This window comes from Notamacropus eugenii, chromosome 3 (genome assembly GCF_028372415.1).
Source record: "Notamacropus eugenii isolate mMacEug1 chromosome 3, mMacEug1.pri_v2, whole genome shotgun sequence".
Classification (NCBI taxonomy): Eukaryota; Metazoa; Chordata; class Mammalia; order Diprotodontia; family Macropodidae; genus Notamacropus; species Notamacropus eugenii.
Genome location: NC_092874.1, coordinates 46,614,896 through 46,634,015, shown reverse-complemented (window position 1 = coordinate 46,634,015; position 19,120 = coordinate 46,614,896). Strand labels below are relative to the sequence as shown.

The 19,120-nt window shown below is 41.7% G+C and overlaps 1 protein-coding gene and 1 long non-coding RNA gene across 2 annotated transcripts; one reads left to right on the top strand and one right to left on the bottom strand.

Annotated features, from left to right (window-relative positions):
• Nucleotides 1–761: 761 nt before the first annotated feature.
• LOC140532697 (uncharacterized) lies at nt 762–5,729 on the bottom strand. Its single transcript, XR_011976629.1, has 3 exons — nt 5,640–5,729; nt 3,453–3,502; nt 762–3,358 (listed from the first exon to the last, which is right to left on the bottom strand). It is a non-coding gene; the product is annotated as an uncharacterized lncRNA (long non-coding RNA).
• LOC140532693 (caspase-14-like) lies at nt 5,434–18,548 on the top strand. The gene is made up of 7 exons (XM_072651466.1): nt 5,434–5,811; nt 11,820–11,875; nt 13,401–13,550; nt 14,506–14,731; nt 15,695–15,811; nt 17,763–17,872; nt 18,100–18,548. The coding sequence occupies exons 1-7, from the start codon at nt 5,562–5,564 to the stop codon at nt 18,199–18,201; spliced, it is 1,011 nt and encodes a 336-aa protein (XP_072507567.1). The 5' UTR covers nt 5,434–5,561; the 3' UTR covers nt 18,202–18,548.
• The last annotated feature ends 572 nt before the right edge of the window (nt 18,549–19,120 follow it).

Sequence of the window (19,120 nt, the reverse complement as noted above, 5' to 3'; positions counted from 1 at the left end):
TCATCCTTCTCATCCTAGAAGGCCTTTGCGTAGCTTCTTCTTTGGGGTGCATGCCTTCCTCCACCCTTTGGTAGTCATCCAGGGCCGTGGCCACCGGAGATGATCTAGGTAAGACATGCCAGAAGAAGAGGGCACTTCACTGGGAGACTTTCCAGCTCCGGGTTGTGCTTGATATCTTTTTTGAACTCATTGAGGTAAGAATTTTGCTCTTAATGCATCTCCTTGGTGTGACTGGAGATGATGTGTATGAACTATGTGCTCAGATTTTTGAAGCTGTGTTGGTTTTTCTCTGACAATCATCTGGCTCACCTCATCATGGTGGGGGTGGGTGAAATGGTCCAACATTTTATAAACCCTTTTCATTTACTCTGCACTGTTCATATGGGTAAAGGGTCAACACGTGATGTCAGTAACAGGCCCCAAAATACCTTACGGTAGGACTCAATAGACTTGCTTTGGATCTAGAAGCTAGTCCCAATATTTAGGAAGCAGATAATTTTTTTTTCAACTTTTGAGGAAAAAAAAAACCCAGCACAAAGAGTAGCTAGCTGCTAAAGCTCCATGACCTGATTTTTCCTGCTCTTTCCCCAGAGATGAAGCCTAAACTTCAACAAGATACATTAGTATTATGTTCATCGAAGAAAAAGTATTTCCACTTCCATAGAATTTTGAAGCATGAACAAAATAACATGATTTAGGATGCTTTTGAATTTTGCACCCAGTTTTCTAGGTCTCTAACACTTCCCTACAGAATTCAATAACTTTTGTTTCCATACTTTTTTTTTTTTTTGCTGCCATATATGGCAAGCCTCAGCATTCAGAAGTTCAGATGTTAAGAAGTGAGTAGAAGATTTTGTCCACTGAAAGAAAGCTGCTTTTTAGGGCCTACTCTTCTTTGAAGGTAATCAAAATACCTGAATACTTGAAAAAGGAAGTTAGAACTAAGATAAACTTTTTAATTTTTCATAGACAGTATGTATTTATGTGCTTATAGCTACATATGCATGAATTACCAGTTAGGACCATAGTTTACCCTCTGACTTTATTTAATATGTTGACGCTACTTATATACAGGGTATCTATGCAGCCACTTATGAATATAGATGTATGTTTGAGGTTACAGAAATTAAAAGAAAATAGATGCACAGATGTTTATATATTTTTTCCAATTTTTTTTTTTTACTGTAGAAATAAAGTTTGAATTGTTGGGGAAAATAAATGGGTCAAAAAGTGATAGCATTAAAAAATGATGCCTGTTTTCAAAATAATCTTTTCAAGTTAAATTTACAATTTTACTTTAGTTCTTGATCTTTCTAGTTTTGAATAAATATCCTTTTTTATTAGCAATTATTTTTTGTGTTTTATGTTGTGCAAGCCTTCCTACAGCAGGAACTTCCCCCTTGTCTACTGTAGTTGATGTCAATTCTTTGTAAGAAATAAGCTTCATTAGGTAGATGAAATATGAGGAGAGTTCCTGATAAGTTGCTCTGAATAAGTTACTGGAGTTTGGAAAGTACCACTGTTCTGTCACTCCCCTCAAGGGAGCCTATTGCCCACAGGATCACAAGTCCTGAACCAAAGGAGAGTTGAGTCCAATTCCCCCACCCACTTTTACATAAGATAAAACCATGGTTCTGAAAGAATAACTGGACCTAAATCACACAAGCAGAGAGCAACAAAGCCAGAATTTATACTCAGATCTTGATCTAAATTTACTCTTTCTGCTACATCACATTTAAGGCACTAAGAGGAAAGCACATTGGTCAAGGGTTGCGGACCTGGACTCTCTTCCCAACTTTCTGGCCGCTTGTCCGAGTTGAAATAACCCTTTGTTTATAAAAAGAGGAGACTGGACGAGGTGATCTGAGGGTCCCTTTCATCTCTAAGATTCTATAATTCTACTATTATATTTTATAATCCAAAATCTGGTCTGTTCTACCTAGAGTATTTCATCTGATTTACTCCTGTTTTCATTGTGGACCTCTCCTTCCAGCCAGACTGGTTTCATCTTCGCTCTGCGCTCCCCTCTAAGCCCAGACTCAGTCTGCACTCACCACCCCAGCTATCCAACACCAGGCTACCACCCTTCAGTGGCCAGCTCATTTGGAATTCTTCCCACACAATTCCTTCCAACCAAACCCAGGCATCTCTGCCTTTTCATATTCGTCCTGTACAATTCATTTTGGCCCTTATTCTCTCATATCCCTTGTTCCATCTTTGTGCCTGGTTTCTCTGAGACGTTAAGTTTCTTGAGGGCAGAAAAATGGCTGTGTTTCTTTTGTAATAACCCCAATTCCCGTTGCTAAGCTGTCAGTTATGAGCCCATTGTAGATGCATAATAGAGCCTTGCTGCTTTAGAAGACCCCTCTATGGGTAAGAGCATGTGGCCAGGTGGATGGAGAGATAAAAACATTTATTTAGTACTTCTTTGGTGCTAGGGCCTGTGAGAAGTGTCCAGGATACTAGTACAAGTAAAAAAAGAAAAAAGACATCTTAACCTTCAAAAAGTTTCAGTTCTAATGGGTTTAGGAGGGGGAGAGATAATACATACAAAGGGACTGGAAGGGAGAAAATTCTGGAGAGCAAGGAATGGAATTGGGTATGAACTTGGTGGTCAGAAAGGGTTGTAGGGCAGAGGCATCACTAGGTGAACAGGCTTCCAGGGAAAGGAAATGAGAAGTGAATGACATGCATCAGCAATACTTTGCCTTTGGCGAGTTAACTGGATCTAGGAGTCAAGTAGTAGGAAAGGGCTGAGCTGCTACCACCCATCTTGCCATGTTTTCCTTCCCTCCTAATGGGCCAGGCTCTAGCCAGAATTAGATTCCTGCTCAAGTACACCATTCTGCTGGCTTCTACTTTCCAAACTGTGGCTAGCTGGGAATCCCAGAATATCCTTCACCGTCCAGCTCAGATCCTTGGCTAATTTGACTGTTTCTACTCCTGGCAGCATTGTACATTGTCTTGGAAGACCATGAGTTCTGTATTGCTTGTACAATTCATGAGAAACACTTTTACAATTGGAAGGAACATTGCATTTGTAAGAACAGTGTTCGTCCTTCATTGCCGAAGAAGACCATGCCATCAGAGAAATACTGACATGACTTGTACTTTACTTTGTTTTGAGTGAAGGAGGGCTGTGCAGGTCACCAGCCTCACTTCTCCTCCAGAGTCATCTGAATCCAGTGACCTGATATTCATCAGGATGACTGGAGGTGACCCAGGATGAGGCAATTGGGGTTAAGTGACTTGGCCAAGGTCACACAGCTAGTGAGTGTCCAGTGTCCGAGGTGAGATTTGAACTCGAGTCCTCCTGACTCCAGCATTGGTGCTCTATCCACTGCACCACCTAGCTGCCCTGTAAGAACAGTAATATTTGGATGAAGGGAGAATAATCTCACAGGGTAGTCTGTTATTAAGCGATCTCTCAATATGAAATATAATGTTAATACCTCATTCATCTGCTTCTATCCATGGAATGTGGAAGGCAAAGGGATGGGCACTGCAAGGATGAGAGATTATTATTTTTTAAGCATCTGTTTTTGCCTTCCCAAATGCCCTAAGGGACAGTGGACCTGTTTGTAACAAAAGGACAGAGCAGTAGATGTGCAGTCAGGAAACCTGGAGAGGACTACTCTTTAAGGGACCATAGATCTAGTGTTGGAAGGCACTATAGTCCAACCCGCTCATTTTACAGATGGGGAAACTGAAGCTAAAGAGGTTCAGGTCTTTTCTCGAGGCCTCAAAGGTAACATATGACATAGGTGTGATGTATACACAGGCCCTCTGATTTCAGAGTTGATGGTCTTTCCCAGGTACTCCCCTGCCTCCCTCAAAGAGGTCACAAAAAGTGGATAATAAACCCCCACTGCTGCCATCAGAGGGTTAGAGTGAGGAAAGCCAATATTGCAAGGGTCTGTAACTGCCTCCTGCTTAATAGTCTCTCATCTATCACAGATCACAGTCCTCTTTAAAGGTTTCTGAGAGGTATTGCCACCCTGAATGAGTCTCTCTAACCCTAATGTACAGCCCCACACTCAAGGCCTTTTTGAGTGGGTAGAACCTTCCAGAGCCTGTATCCCACTAGAACAGAAACTCAAGAACCTAGGTGGAGACTTCAATGAAAGGCATCTCTTGCTGGCTGTCCACAGAAAAATGGTCTGGCTCAGTTTAGGTACTGATGAAGGGTAAGAGTTAACAAGGTAGGGAGGACTCAGATGATAGAAGGCCTGTAAAAGCCAGATTGAGGAGTTTAGTCTTTATTCGATGAGCCACAGGATGGTTATTAAGGATCATAGAATAATCCTACCCTCACATTTTTACTCATTTTGTAGATGAAGCCCAAAGAGATTAAATGACTTGCCCTGGGGTCACACAGGTCTTTTTTTTTTTAGCCTAAGATCTGATATGAGCTGAGATGTTTGAACTCTGGGCGTCCTGACTAGGGTCTATGCTCTATCCACTGCGCCACCTAGCGGTCCTTTCAGGTATTCTTTCAAACCTAGAGTCCTCTCCAAATTTCCGAAAATGAGGGCCTCAGAGGGTAAGGGACCTGAGCTTAGATCTCCCTTGCATAGAGCATCCTTTGATGACCCTGGTGAGCACCTGGTGGTCCCGCTTCATGCCTCACTTGATATTTGCCCTTTCCTCTGCCACATTCTGCAACTTGATTTTGGAAATCTGTCCCCTCCTGTCGTGAGTTCTAAAATTTTTTTCCAATTAAAAAAAATGGGATGGCTTTCAGGGAGGTGGGTACTTGGGACAACTATGATGATGTCAGAAGCTGAAGATATCAGTAAAGATGTATTTTTCACCATGAGGTGTGACCAAAAGTGCAAAGCAAGTTGAAAAAAGAAAGCCAAGTGAGTAGTGGTTAGTTGAGTTAGGAACTGAAGGGTGCGGGATGAGGGCCACGTCACTGACAGGGATTCATTCTGCAGATTTGTCCCAAGTGCATTTGTCCTCAGTGCAATAAAGGGTTAGAAATACTGGACTTCAGAATGGGAGATAGAGGGGGGTGGGTGTAGAGGAGGGGAGAGGAGAGAGGGAAAGAAAGGGGATGGAAAGATGGAGAAAGGGAGGAGAGGGAGGAGAGGGAGACAGAAAAGAAAGGGGATGGAAAGATGGAGAAAGGGAGGAGAGGGAGGAGAGGGAGACAGAAAAGAAAGGGGATGGAAAGATGGAGAAAGGGAGAGAAAGGGAGGAGAGGGAGACAGGGAAGAAAGGGTGGGAAGAAAAGACGAGAAAGAGCGAGCGGGGCGAGAAGGGAGTGGAGATAGAGACAGAGACGGAGAGGCAGACTCGCGGCGGGAGCCGGGACGCAGGGGCCGGATGACCCGCAGAGCAAAGCCGAGGCGGGAGCGGAGACTCGATTCCTGGCCGCCCATCCCCACCCCGGGGCGGGGTCCGCGCGCTCCAGCTCCCCGCCCCCGGCCCGCCAGCCCCGGGTCTTTGTCGGGCCGCGCGGGAGTGCACGGGGAGCTCGTTTCACTTTCGCTGCCGCAGCCCCAGCTCGGGACCCTGTCCCCCGCTCTCCCCACCCTCGCCCCGCAGCCCCGGCCATGGAGGCGCTCAGGACCAGGGTGGTGAGCACCCTGGACGACATGAACCCGTCCGAGCTGAAAGAGTTCCGGTTTTACCTGAGGAACTCCGGGGAGGAGCCCCGAATCACCATGCAGGACCTGGACAGCGCCTCCACCACCTCGGAGCTGGCCGATCTGCTGCTGAAGCGCTACGTCGTGGCCGGGACCCCCAGGGTCCTAGTCCGGGTGTTCCAGAGGATGCGCCGAAACGACCTGGTGCAGGAGTGGGGTAAGGTGGGGCTGCGCGCTCGGGGCTCCCCGCTCCCTGGGAGGCTGGCCCCGCCCTCCACGCTTACCTGGCCGCGGCACCCTCCTCACACCCCCCGGGACCAAATCGGGCTTCAAAGCCTCTCCTTTGCGAGCCCCGCTAGACCCCTGGCAAGCTAGGCTACTGCTGGAAGTATTCTCAGCTCCATGTTACAGAGGAACCAACCGGGGCTTAGTGGTTAAGTGATTTGCCTACGTTTGGTCCCCGGCTACTAAGCCAGCAAGTCTGCTTAATTTGCACAGCTCATCTCTCATAAACACCTGTTGGTTTGGAATGGAAAGGAGGGTGCGAATGTCCTTTTGCTCAGCTCCATGCCAGGCAGGTGCTAGATACCTAAAGAAGTTTATAATCTATTTGATCCTTGGATTTTATCTCTAATCTTTTGAGATCATTGCAGTGCATGAAGGATCTGTAATAATACATTCCAATCCTGATTGGGACAGATCCAGTGTGTGGCATATAGCATATGGGTTTATTATTATTATTATCATTAATACATAATAATAATGTTTTATTATATATTATTATTATAAGTTGCAGGATTGTATATAGCTTGTATGCTGTGTCTCCTGTTAGAATGGGAGAGTGTTGAGGACAGGGACTCTGTTTTTGCTTTCCTTTATATCTTGGGTGCTTAGTATAGGGCTGGCCACATGGGAAGTAATTCATGCTTCTTGACCATAAGGAAGGACTTTGACAAAATAAATGATCCCTGCCTGCTTACTTCATTGATTCAGTATGCACCTACTATGTGCTAGGTGCCAGGGATACAAAGCCAAAACCAATTTAGTTCCTGCCTTCTAGGACTTTACATTCTAGGGAAAACACCATATACACAGAAAATTAAATAAAAATATATGCAAAGGCATCTCTGAGAGGACACTAGCAACTGGGGGATCAGGATAGGAAAGTGTGATGTTATTCAGGGGACTTTTCCACACTTCTCTCTCTCAACTCCAGAGCAACAAATGAGATTCACTTTGGTCTGCTAAGGCAGTTAGGGATCCTATTAAGCAGAAGTGCTCCATTAGCTTAGGGAGGCAAAGACCAAGAGAGGAGGTGGACCAAGGCTAGTCTGACTGTAGTACAGAGTAGTGGGTACTAAAGGGGTTATTGTCTTCATTCTATATGTTAAGAAACTGAGTCTCAGGTGAAGGGATTTGCCTGTAGTCACCCTAATAATTGCCAGTGGTGAGATTCAAAGTGAGTTTGTCCTGACTCCAAGTCCAGTAGTCTACACTGTACCACAGCATCCCTTGGGTAAGCCTTTGGGTAGGGCTTTAAAAGGTAGATAGAACTTCAGTAGAAGAGGAACAGGAAGGAAGAGATCTCAGCATGAGCAAGAGCAAGGAGGTGGAAAGTGTAGAGAGGGTTGGCAGAGAATGACCTAATTAGTGTGCAATACAGGGTCCCAGTCACAGAGTCAGGAGATGAAGCTGGAAAGGTGCCAGATTGCTGAAGAGGATTGTATCTCAAAACTCAGATTGGAGTTGGTGGACTCTGTTTTTGAGGGAGTTTCCCTTTTAGAGTTATCAACCAGTTTGGGCAGAAACATCTTTGTTTAAGACCTGTCTGAGCATGCTCAGTTAGGGTTGCAGGGTCTAAGGGAGACTGTTTCAGGGACCTGTCATTAGCCCCACAACACTGGGATTCTCCAGTCCCAGCTTGATGAAAGAAGTCAGAGGAGCCTTGTCCACTCATTCAGTAGCCCACATTTTCAAAGCACATCAGGCTTACAAACGGTTTTTCTCACAACAACCCTGATTATACAAATATTATCATTTCTGTCTGACAGGTAAGGATCCCGAGGGTCAATAATGCTAAGTAGCAGAGCTGGCTTTCATGGTAGGTTAAATTGTCAGTAAAAGCATTTACACTTCAAATCAGGACTTGACTTGTTGTTTGTTGGTTGTCTAGACTTAAGAAAGTGATGGAGAAAGTATTAGTAATCCAGGTTATATATATTAGTAATCCAGGATACATATATATATATATATATATATATATATATATATATATATATATATATATATATATATATATATATATATATGTATGTATATATACGGATATATATATATATCCAAGCAATATTCCAACCTTGTACTGTCTAGTTATTTTAAATAGTCTAAAATAATATTGATTAATATGGCTAACATATACTATAGTTTCCCTATTTTTCTCTTATGAGTAAATATTTTAGCTTTAGCTTTGAGATCATGATTGCTACTCTTACTTTTTTCCCCTAATAAATTCTACTCCTGATCTTTATTTTATATTAGTTTGTATCTCTTATTTCTTATCTCTCTTGGCTCCTCTACTTTGTTTCTACTTGCCACTTTGTCCTCTTATTACTTAACCTACCTCCCCTCCAAGGATCCCTCCTTGTCCTCCCATTACCCCTTCTATTACCTCCCCATTCTATTCCCTTACCCTCCCCTCTAAAAATCCTTCCCTTATCCTTTCCCCCCTCCCTATCCCCTTAGTCTTTTATTTCTTTCTGAATTTAGAAGACTTTTATATCCTTTTAGATATATATATATGTATATATATATGTATATGTATGTATGTATGTATTGTTCCCTCCTAAACCCATTCTTAATGAAAGTAGGGTCTAGAATAACCCTCCTCCTACATTTAATTCCTCTGACTCAGTTCTTTCTCTCATACCTCATTTGTGTAAGACAGTTACTCTTTTTACCTGTTCCTAAATAGTTTTACTTTTTAAAATCATATCATACTCAGGTCTACCCCAATCTTTGTTAGGAACTACCCAGTTACTAATAACAACCTTAAGCATATGTTTTACATTTCCTCATATAAAAAGTAAACAGTCTGTCCTTACTTAGTCCCTTGTAATTAATCTTTGATATGTACCTTATATTTCTCTTGGATCTTATATGTCAAATCTTCTATTAAGTTCAGGTTTTTTCTTCTTTTTAAACAAAATCTTGAAAGTCCATTAAATATCCATTTTTTTCATTCAGGATTCTGCTGGATATGATACCACATTCTCTTCTATTTTTTTCATTCTTAATATTTTGTTTTATTATTTCTTGGTGTCTTATAATTTCACTGGTTTCTCCTTACCCAATTCTAATTTTCAAGTAGTGGTTTTCTTCCTTAAGATTCTAGATTTCCTTTCTAATTGGTTGACTTTCTTTTCATTATCTTCTTGTTTTTCTTGGATTGTTTTTATTTTTTTGATTTTTCCTTTGTCTCTCTCATTTGATTTTTAAAGTCTTTTTAAAGTTTTTCTATGAATTCTTTTTGGACAGGTAACCATTTGATGTTATACTTTGGGGTGGAAGAGGATTTCTTTGCTTCAATATGCTCCTCTGAAGATGAACCCTGCCTTTCTCTATTCCCATAATAACTTTCTATGGTTGGATTCTTTATCCTTTACCAGCTCATTTTTTTTCTTTATTTGTAGCAATTTATTTTTTGTAATCTCCTTTGGTTTGGGGATATGAGGAATGGTGCCTCTGGCCTCAGGGCCTCTCTCAGTACTCCCTTCTAGCTTGGAACTAAGAAGTCTGTCCTCTTATAAGTGCTCACAGCCCTGCCCCGCACTGCTTCTGCATACACCTGGTATGTGCTGGTTCTCTCTCGGCAGCACAGTTGGGTCTGGTAGTCCTTATCAGCAGGTCTCAATCTTCCCTGGCTCAAACATGGACTCTCAACACTATCCCGGAAATGAAAGTTCCTGTTTCTGGGGCCAAGGGTAACTCCCAACCCAGTTAGCCCTAGGGCTTGCAGCTAGTAGTTTCAGCAAAACTAGCCTGGAAGTGTTTACTCTTCACCCTGACCAAACCTCAGTCCTGGGATTTTTCTTCAGGTCTTCAGGCCTTCTTCAGCCACTATATTGCCCCTACCCTTGTTTATTCTTACCACTCTATGTTCCCCCTGAGATGTCATTTTATCTTGTTTGTGGCAGAAATTGGAAGAGCTTGGAATTTTCTGAACTATGCCACTATCTTCCTAGAATTGTCTTCTTGAAGTGAATCTTGGAGACCCAGGATTCTAAAAGGCAGAGATGAGAACAGAGTATATTCCAGGTGTTGTGGATAGCCAGTATAAAGACAGAGAGTTGAGAAATAGAGGGTTATGTATGAGAAGCAGGAAGGTCAGTTTAGCTGGACTAGAGGGAGCATGAAAAGAAATGCTGTGTAGTAGGCCTGTGAAGATAGGTGGGGTTTAGAAGGTAAAGATCTTTAAATAATATAGAGTTATACTTGATCCTAGAGGTAACAGGGAGTCAGAGCTTTTTGAGAAAGGGAGTGACATGGTCAGACTATACTGTAGGAAAATCACTTTGGCTGGTATGTGGGCAATGGGTGGGAGTGCAGAGGAGCTTAAGGAAGGGAGATTTGATAAGGAGGCTGCTATAAAAGGCCAAGGGAGAGGCTGAACTAGGGTGGAAGAGAAGGGGGGATGTAGAAGACTCGTCATGAAGATAGGAATGATAACATTTGACAACAGACTGGATTTGAGGAGTGAGAGTTGGGCATCAGGTCAAAGGTGTGTGTGTTCGTCCTTCGTTGCCGAAGAAGACCATGCCATCAGAGAAATAATGACATGACTTGTACTTTACTTTGTTTTGAGTGAGGGAGGGCTGTGCAGGTCACTAGCCTCACTTCTCCTCCAGAGCCATCTGAATCCAGTGACCAGACATTCATCAGGATGACTGAAGATGACCCAGGATGAGGCAATTGGGGTTGAGTGATTTGCCCAAGGTCACACAGCTAGTGAGTATCAAGTGTCTGAGGTGGGATTTGAACTCAGGTCCTCCTGACTCCAGCACTTATGCTCTATCCACTGCACCACCTAACTGCCCCAGGTCAAAGGTATTGAGTGATTGGAAAGATAAATAAGGAAGTTTGGAAGATGGGTGTGTTGAAGAGGAAAGACAATGAGTTTTGCCTTGGACATAGCTATTATGAGATATCTGTGGTATGTCCAGGTCAGAAGCAATTGGTGATATGGGACTGGAGGTGAGGAGAGAGGCTAGGGCCATATGTTATAGATTTGGGAGTCATCTGCACCAGGACCATGATTAAATCCATGGAAGCTAATGAAGTTACCAAATGAGAGAATAGTAGCTGTGGTGACCCACCAATTAGACAGGGAGGGGAGAGAAGAGAAGCTGTTGAAGAATAGAGCCTTGGGGTACCCTGACTGTAAGGGAACATAAATATAGGAGATAGTCAAGCAAAGGATACTGAGAAAGAGAAGCCAAATAGGAAAGAAGAGAGTCAAGTGAGGCAGCTAGTGCCACAGGAGATAGAGCCTTGAGTCTGGAGTTCAAATCCAGCCTCAGACACTTACTACCTGTGTGACCCTGGGGAAGTCCCTTAACCTGTTTGTCTCAGTTTTGTCAACTGAAAGATGGGGATAAAATAGCACCTCCCTTGCAGGGTTTTCGTGAGGATCCAGTGAGATAACACTTGTGAAAAGTGCCTGGTACACAGCAGCCACTATGTAAATACTTATTCCTTTTCTCCAGTATCTAGGAGGAGAATGTGGGAGGGTCATCAGTGTCAAATGCTGCAGAGTGGTGAAGGATGAAGATTGAGAAAAGGCCATTCTGTTTGACAATGGAGAGGTCACTGGTAAATCTGCAGACAGCAGGTTTTGTTGAATGATGAGGCCCAAGGGGGGAGGAAGTAGACGGGATGATTGAAGATAGGAGTGTGACTGAGAACCAGGAGAGAACAATAGCTAGCAGGGAAAGTGAAGGCTGTGGAAGGTAGGAAAGACTTGGGCCTATTTAGTAGGGAAGGAAGCCACAGGTAGATTAGTTTAGAGGACAGAGGAGGGGAATGATTGTAAGAGCAATCTGCTGGAGAACACAGGAGGAAATGGGGTTAAAGAAATGTGCAAGAGATAAATAACATGTGGGAAAGCAATAGAAAAGTAACCCTGTTCTTTGGTTTTGTTTTTTTTGGTCTATTTTTTTCTGAAAATAGAAATGGCTTCAAGGATGAATTTGAAGAGACCGTATGAAAATGATGGCCCTGAATTGGTAAATTCTTAATTTTTATCTAGGCCTGAGTAATGTAAGTATCTGGTAACTAACTGCCTGGCTTCTCATTCAGGCAATTGAAACTGGCTCCTAACCATAGCTGTAAAAGGGCAGATTTGTATGTTACTTTGCTCCCTTGTTCCAAAACCTCTCTTGACTGTCTATTCCCTCTAGGATAAAATACAGACTCCCCTGTTTGGCATTTAGAGCCCTTCAAAATCTGGCTCCAATCTAGCTCTTCAAACGGATTTCATATTGCACCTCTTCATATATTTTCTAGTGAAGTCAAACTGGATTGCTTGATTTTCTCCAGAATCAGCAGAATTCCACCAGACTGTCTCCCATTCCTCTCAGATCCTGTGGTTTCTTTTTTACTAGACCCACCCTCATTCCTAGTGTTACCTTATTTGTCCCCCATTACTACTTTGTTATCTCCCCATCTGGAAAAAGACAGTCATATCCCACCAGAGTTCCTGGGAAAGGGGAAGGAGTCCCTGCTGTGTTCCAGAAAAAGGCCAAAGGAAAACGAGTAGAACTGAGGCATGGCTGCTCTGTCTTCCTTAGTCTTAGCCACCCAGATCATCCTAGATGTAGTCCCAGTCACTAACGTGGCTCCCTGCCTCCAAGAGGCCAAGGGGTGGCGCTAAACCAGCCAATTTATCTTAAGACAACTGATGTCCAGCTCCTAAGAACTAAGCAGACGGGTCACCTTTGTTCTCTTAGCAAAGTGCTGATGGGTAGGAGGAAGGGTGTCTTCTGCCCATCAACCCCTCCCAAAAGCTCAAATGTCCAGGAATGCCAGAGTTGCTGTCTTGTCCCACTCTTGCTGTTTCTGTATCCTTTCCTTTTGGTGGTGGGCGCCTCTGACTTATGAGAGCTGGAAAGAACAAGGCTCTATCTGTCCACAGACTTAAGTGGCATGTTCTCATTGGAATCATTAGTATCATACCTCTGGAGCTGGGGAGATTTGGGGAACTATATAGTGTATCTAATCCAATGAAATACACTAAAGTTCCTGACTTGTAAAAAGGATGAGAAGTATCCAGTACCTAGGGAATCCATGATACTCTCACTCCTATTCCCTCACAGGGCTACCTATGCCCCAGATAAACTCAAACCCAACTTCTGCCTTATCTCAGTGTGGTGTGATGTTAATTGGTGGTACAATTCAGGTGTTTTATATGTGGCAGTGACACCTTCATGCCAGTTTTGTTCGAATGACCTTGCTTTACTGCTTCTATGTGCTTCAGAATGAATGATTTTTATTGTTAGACCTACTCTGAAATGGAGAATTTCAGGGTCTTACAAATGAAATGAATCTATTTACACACACACACATACATACACATACACACAAACACACCCTTCCTCTAAAGAGAGATGGTCACACTGAGATCTCAGTTAAACTCCATCCCTGATCCCAGGAAATGGACAGAGAGCATATGGGCCTGTGTGTCTGGGGTGTCATATTTTCGTATACATGGGATTAAAAATAATTGTGCTTATTAATTTTGCTTACAAAAAGGAATGCTACAATATGGACCAAACTCGAAAGGCTTTTGTAATGTGTGTGAAGATAGGCAGACCAGGGGCTGAGCAGGATATAAAAAGAATAAGAAACTGGCTTGAAGAGTGCAAGTTTGAATATACATCATGCATTGATCCTGACGAAAAGGTAAGCATTGAGCCAGCAATATTGGTAACTGACTTTTATAGCCTACTTTTTTATCATGAGGTCATCATGAGTACTGTCTGACCAATAAAGTCTGCTTTCTTTCAAAACCTTGATAAAAGAATTGTGGTGCTTCTATTGAGGGACAAGTATCAGGGAATTAATGAATTCCATTACATTCTCTTGGGTCTTTTTAGCCTTTTAAGTATTTCACTGGTATTTAAGGGCCTAGAAAGCCTACTGTTTTCCTAATTTCTACTGTAAAGGAAAGCCATTCTGTGTTTCAAGAAAATGCATGCTCCATTGGTTGCTTTGATTCTACAAGGTTTGCAGAACTGAATAGAATTTGAGATTCATGGCTTGGTAGATAGGCTGTTATAGATTCCCCGCCTCCTGGTTGACTCCATCTTGTTCCCCTTTACTCTGACTCATACTCTTCCTGAAAGGGCAAAACTGCCCTGGGAAGTCAGTCCCCTTGCCCGGGAGGCCATCACTGCTTCCACTCCTCCCAACAATAATTAATATTGGATTTTTAGCACATTCATTCATTCAATTTTATTTTTGTAAACAGAATTTGGAGATTGGATTTCCTTTATGTAACTTGAAAATTCATGATGAAATTTACATTAGGTATTACATACAATCATATAAAATAATCCCAGAGTCTTACAGTCGTAATGAAAATTAAATGTTTTATTCTTCTGATTTTTTTTCTTGCTTCCGAAACCTTCCGTGTTTCTAAGTGCCAGGTTTCTTTTCAAAATTGCCTATAGAGATGAGGATGATGCCATCTTAGATACTCACTTCATTTTAAGGATCTATATTTTATGTTAGATGGTGAGCAATCAGTGTCACAACCTGGGCAAAATGAAGGAATTTCAAGAGCTACTATAGATAATACAAATGGTCACAAGTCAACCCTTTAAATAAATACATTTTGCAATGCTATTTGCTACAGGAGTTAATGGAGAAATTAACAGAGTTTCGAGATGGAATAAATGGAACGAAAGGCGATGTTAGTTGCTGCCTTGTCACTCTTATGGCCCATGGAGGAAAAGGCTTTATAAAAACAAAATTGAATGAAAGAGTCATCTTATCACACATTTTTGAAATGTTCAACAATGAAAACTGTCCAGCACTTCAAGAGAAACCCAAAATCTTTGTAATCCAGGCTTGTAGAGGAGGTAAGCAGAAGAAAAAAGAACCTATCATGAGTGGCAGTGAATCTTTAGGCTTCGCTATAAACATTTTCTTCTTGTCCCTAGAAAATTCTGACCCTGATTTTCATGCCAGAAAGATTTTTCTTTCTCGGCTCCTGCTCCCCTTATGAAAAGAAGAAATATTCATTAGCTTCCCCTTTGCATCCATAAAGATATCAAATTGTGTATGTTTCTAGCCCCAAAGTGCCATAATGTCAGGATCTTACAAGTTAGAGTGTTTGGGGTCCTTTTAAGTAGATCTTAGTATTTATAAATCTAAGGTTTTACTGTTTTTCCACTATGATTTTCCCCCCTTCTACTTTTTTATGTGTGTTCCCTCATGGCTGTATCATCCGCACTCACTTTGGGAAATATGGCCAAAGGGCCCAGCAAAATGCAGTGGAAAAGGTAATGTATTTTGAGGCAGAGGACTTGGGATTGAATCCTGCTTCTTTCATTTAAAAAAGTACTAATAATAACTGGAATTTTTATAGATACTTGAATTTTTCAAAGTGCTTTACCTACGTTATTCCTACTAACTTCCTCTATGATGTAGGGCAAGTCATAAAACCTCTGTGGGGCTCAGTTTCCTTACTTGTAAAATGAGGGATTGGGCTGGATTATCTCTAAGTTTCCGTCCAGCTGTAAATCTATGATGCTATGATCCTACTAGCCTCTAACATGGTGAAATTGCTAGTTCCTGGCCTACCAATGCAGGAATGTTACTGAGGAATGTTATTGTTGATATGTGTGCAGCTTGCTCCTTAGCCTGGGATCTGGCTTACCTAGCTTTTCTGGAGCTATAGGGGCCTGTGATTGTGAACTACCTGCTCCAACGTATATACAGTAACATGGGCTTATGTTTGATGAGTCCATTTGGCATCAGTATCAGATTACTAGATGATTGTGTATCTCACTGTCTATTGACATCGTCTCTCACAAAAACAGAACAAAAAGACGGTGGTGTCGTTCAAGCTGATGATGAAGCAATGGAACTGGACGATTCAGAGAAAAAGCGGCTTCCCACATTCAGTGATTACTATATCATCTATCCCACCCAAGAGGGTAAGATGATGAATTTATATATTGCTAAGACATGTTAAGTGAAAATGATCATTATTGTTTAAAATCAAGTTGTGGTTATTTAGGTTTCACATGTGTAGGAAAACCATTCTTGCTCATCACTATGTAAACATAGATCACCAAAGATTAAATGGTTAATTCCACCCAGCTTTTTAATAGACAACCAATTCAAACCACTAGGGTTTTGGCCTCCTGGTCAACCATTTGTAGTTAGGCAGAATCTCATTGCCTCTGTGTTTAACATTTCAAACGCTTATTTAGATGAAAACAAAAGATAGCATAATTATAAAATTTTCAGATGAGAGAAAATTGAGAGTGCTACTAAGTGGGATGGCAGAATCATAATCTGGAAAGATCTCAGCATGCTAGAATTTGGGTCAAAATTTAGTATGATGTAGTTTAGCAGAGATAAATACAAAGTCTTAATTCAATTACAAAATTAAAATATTGGGGAGATATGGCTCGAGAGCAATATATCTGAAAAAAATATCTGGGTTTTTAATGAGCCACAGGCCAAACATAAGTCAACATTGTGTGATATGGTGGAAGATGCATTAAGAGAATATGTTCAGAAATTGGCTGATGGAAATCCCACTATCTTCTGACATGGTCAGAGCACACCTGGAATATTATCTTCAACAGGCTGCTAGGCGGCGCAGTGCATAGGGTGTCGGTACTGGAGTTAGGAAGACTCAAATCTGACCTCAGACACTTGACCCTGGGCAAGTCAATTCACCTTGTTTGTCTCAGTTTTCTCACCTTTAAAATGAGCTGGAGAAGGAAAAATGGTATAGACAGGACTAAAACAACTCAACAATAATCAGCTCATTTTAGGAAGGACATTGATCAATTGGAACAAATAGAAGTAGGGTGACTATAATGGCGATATGTTTTGAAGATTATTTAGGAATATTTAGTTTGGACAAAAGAAGGATAGGGGCGACACAATGATTGTTATCGAATATTTGAAGGACTACCAAGTGTAAAAGTGATTTGATTAATTTGGCTTGGTCCTAAAGGGCAGAAATAGAAGAGTGGGTGAAAGCTGCAGAGGAGCAGGTATAGGTTTGAGGAGGAGGAAAACTTCCCTATATTTTAGAGTCATCCCAGAGTAGGCTGGTTTGGGAACTGGGGGGAGCCTTTACACTAGAGACATTGGAGCAAAGCCCTGATGACCATTAATTGTTGACTGTATTGTAGAGTAGATTCTTATTCAGGGATGGGTTGGAGGAGATGGTTTTTGAGGTCCTTTCAAACTCTGCAATTCAGATAGCGTACTTGGTCTCCTAGTGCCCTACTAGGACCAGCAGAATAGGGTATAAAGCTCACCTAATAATTACTGCTGTTCAAAGTGTAATTGGCTACTTTAGATGGTAAGTTTTCTTTTACTTGAAGTCTTTAGATGAAGGCTGACTGACCATATACTTGAGGATATTGTATGGGACATTCTTTGGGTGTGGAATCCCTTCTAACTATGAGCACCATGCTCTAGGTACTAGCCAGTTACTTTACAGGGTCTATTGGAGACTTTGAAAGTTGCAAGTTCTTGGTTGAATCATCACTGGGAAAATATAGGCTTCAGATAATATCTGGTGTCCTTCAGACTATTTTACTGGACAGTGAGAGGTTCTTCTTGGTTCTTGGTCCATTGTAAATTAGTTACTGTCTTCATCTGCCATGGATTCTTTATGGGCTGCGCATTGAGACTGCCTAGTTAATGGACTGGTAGCGTGAAGGACCCAAGAGATTTGGGAAGCAGGAAAAGTCCAAAAAGTCACCAAGTCGGTGACAATTTAAAAATGTCCTAGTGTTTATAGAACAAAGGGGTATCTTGTTTGGTAAAACATTTTTCTAGATTCTCTGTGTGTGTATGTATATTTTTAGAACATTTCAGTAAAAAATGTAAACAACATTCTCATTTCTCCACTGGTAGATCACGTTGCTCTACGCCACCCAGAAAATGGTTCCGTGATGATTCAAGAAATAAGTGAAGTCTTTCGGCAACATGGCAAGAAATTGCATATTGTGGATTTTTTTACTCAAGTGAGTTATTGATCAATGAATGCATGCTCCATGTTGTGCTATTTTTCCTCTACTAGTTAACAAGCATTTATTTCATTCTAGAATTGGGCAAACTTAGGACACCTTGCTAAACTTTGGGGACACGAAAAGAGGCAAAAGTTAGCCCTGCCCAGCAGAAGCTCAACTATCTAATTGTTGAATTGAATTTTGCTCATTTTTTGGTGTAATTTGAGCTTTTTTCCTTGTAGGTGAACAACAGAGTGGTGCACACAGACTTTTACTTGAATAAGAATCCTATCAAAGTAGTCCTGGTCATGGAGTCCACTCTCACCAAAGCTGTGTACTTTTGACACTTGATGGAAGATGAGGAGGTTGAAGATTTGAAATACAGAATGACTCGGTTATGCATTAGCATTGCGCTTCCCACTGTGTGAAACACTGGCTCTTATGTATGTTGGTTGGAATCTGCTGTGGAGGTTTCTAGGACTGTATATATCCTAGAAGGTAGATGGGGGTGAGAACGGATGTGAACTAAAAACGGAGGTCTCCCTATAGGGGTTCTTCCTGTCAAAAGATGAATTTCTCTAATTATTTTTTAAAATGTATTTTCATGTTTCTAGGATTTAAATTTTTTTTTAAATGGTTTATTTACTACTTGAACTTTTGATTCCTTTTATTAAAAAAAAGTTAAACCTTTGTTCCCTGAGTCATTTCAGATTCTACAGGCCACCAGAGGATACAAAGAAGGGTAAAAATAGTCCCTGACATCAAGGAACTCACACTCTGATGGGAAGGACAAGTAAATGACTGTGTATGTGTGGATATGTGTGTGTGTATGTGCATATGTGTATATTTAGATATATATACATATACACATATTTATACACACATGCGAGTGCACACACACACAGACACACACAGGCTGTTTTAGCTAATAAACCTTAAAACTGCATGAAGAGTTTTGGGTACTGTGATATATACCTGTGTGTGTGTGTGTGTGTGTGTGTGTGTGTGTGTGTGTATACAAACATGTGTGGGTAATGGAGGATGAGGAGACTAGATGAAGGGGAAGGAGGGACGGGTAAGGGAGAAGGGAGAAAGGAAAAGGAGAGAAGGGGAGAGAAAGAGTAGGGGAGAAAGTAAGTGAAAGGTAATCTTAGAGAAGTGCCACTAATAAGGCAGTGAGGAAAGCCTGGAAGTTAACATTCATATGACCTTGCTGGACAGCTAGGTAGAACAATGGATAGAGCACCAGGCCTGGAATCAGGA

Coding starts and splice junctions, on each gene's coding strand:
- LOC140532693 (XM_072651466.1), top strand. CDS start 5,562: ATGGAGGCGCTCAGGACCAGGGTGGTGAGCACCCTGGACGACATGAAC. Junction 5,812..11,819: donor CGACCTGGTGCAGGAGTGGG/GTAAGGTGGGGC, acceptor TTCTGAAAATAG/AAATGGCTTCAAGGATGAAT. Junction 11,876..13,400: donor AAAATGATGGCCCTGAATTG/GTAAATTCTTAA, acceptor GCTTACAAAAAG/GAATGCTACAATATGGACCA.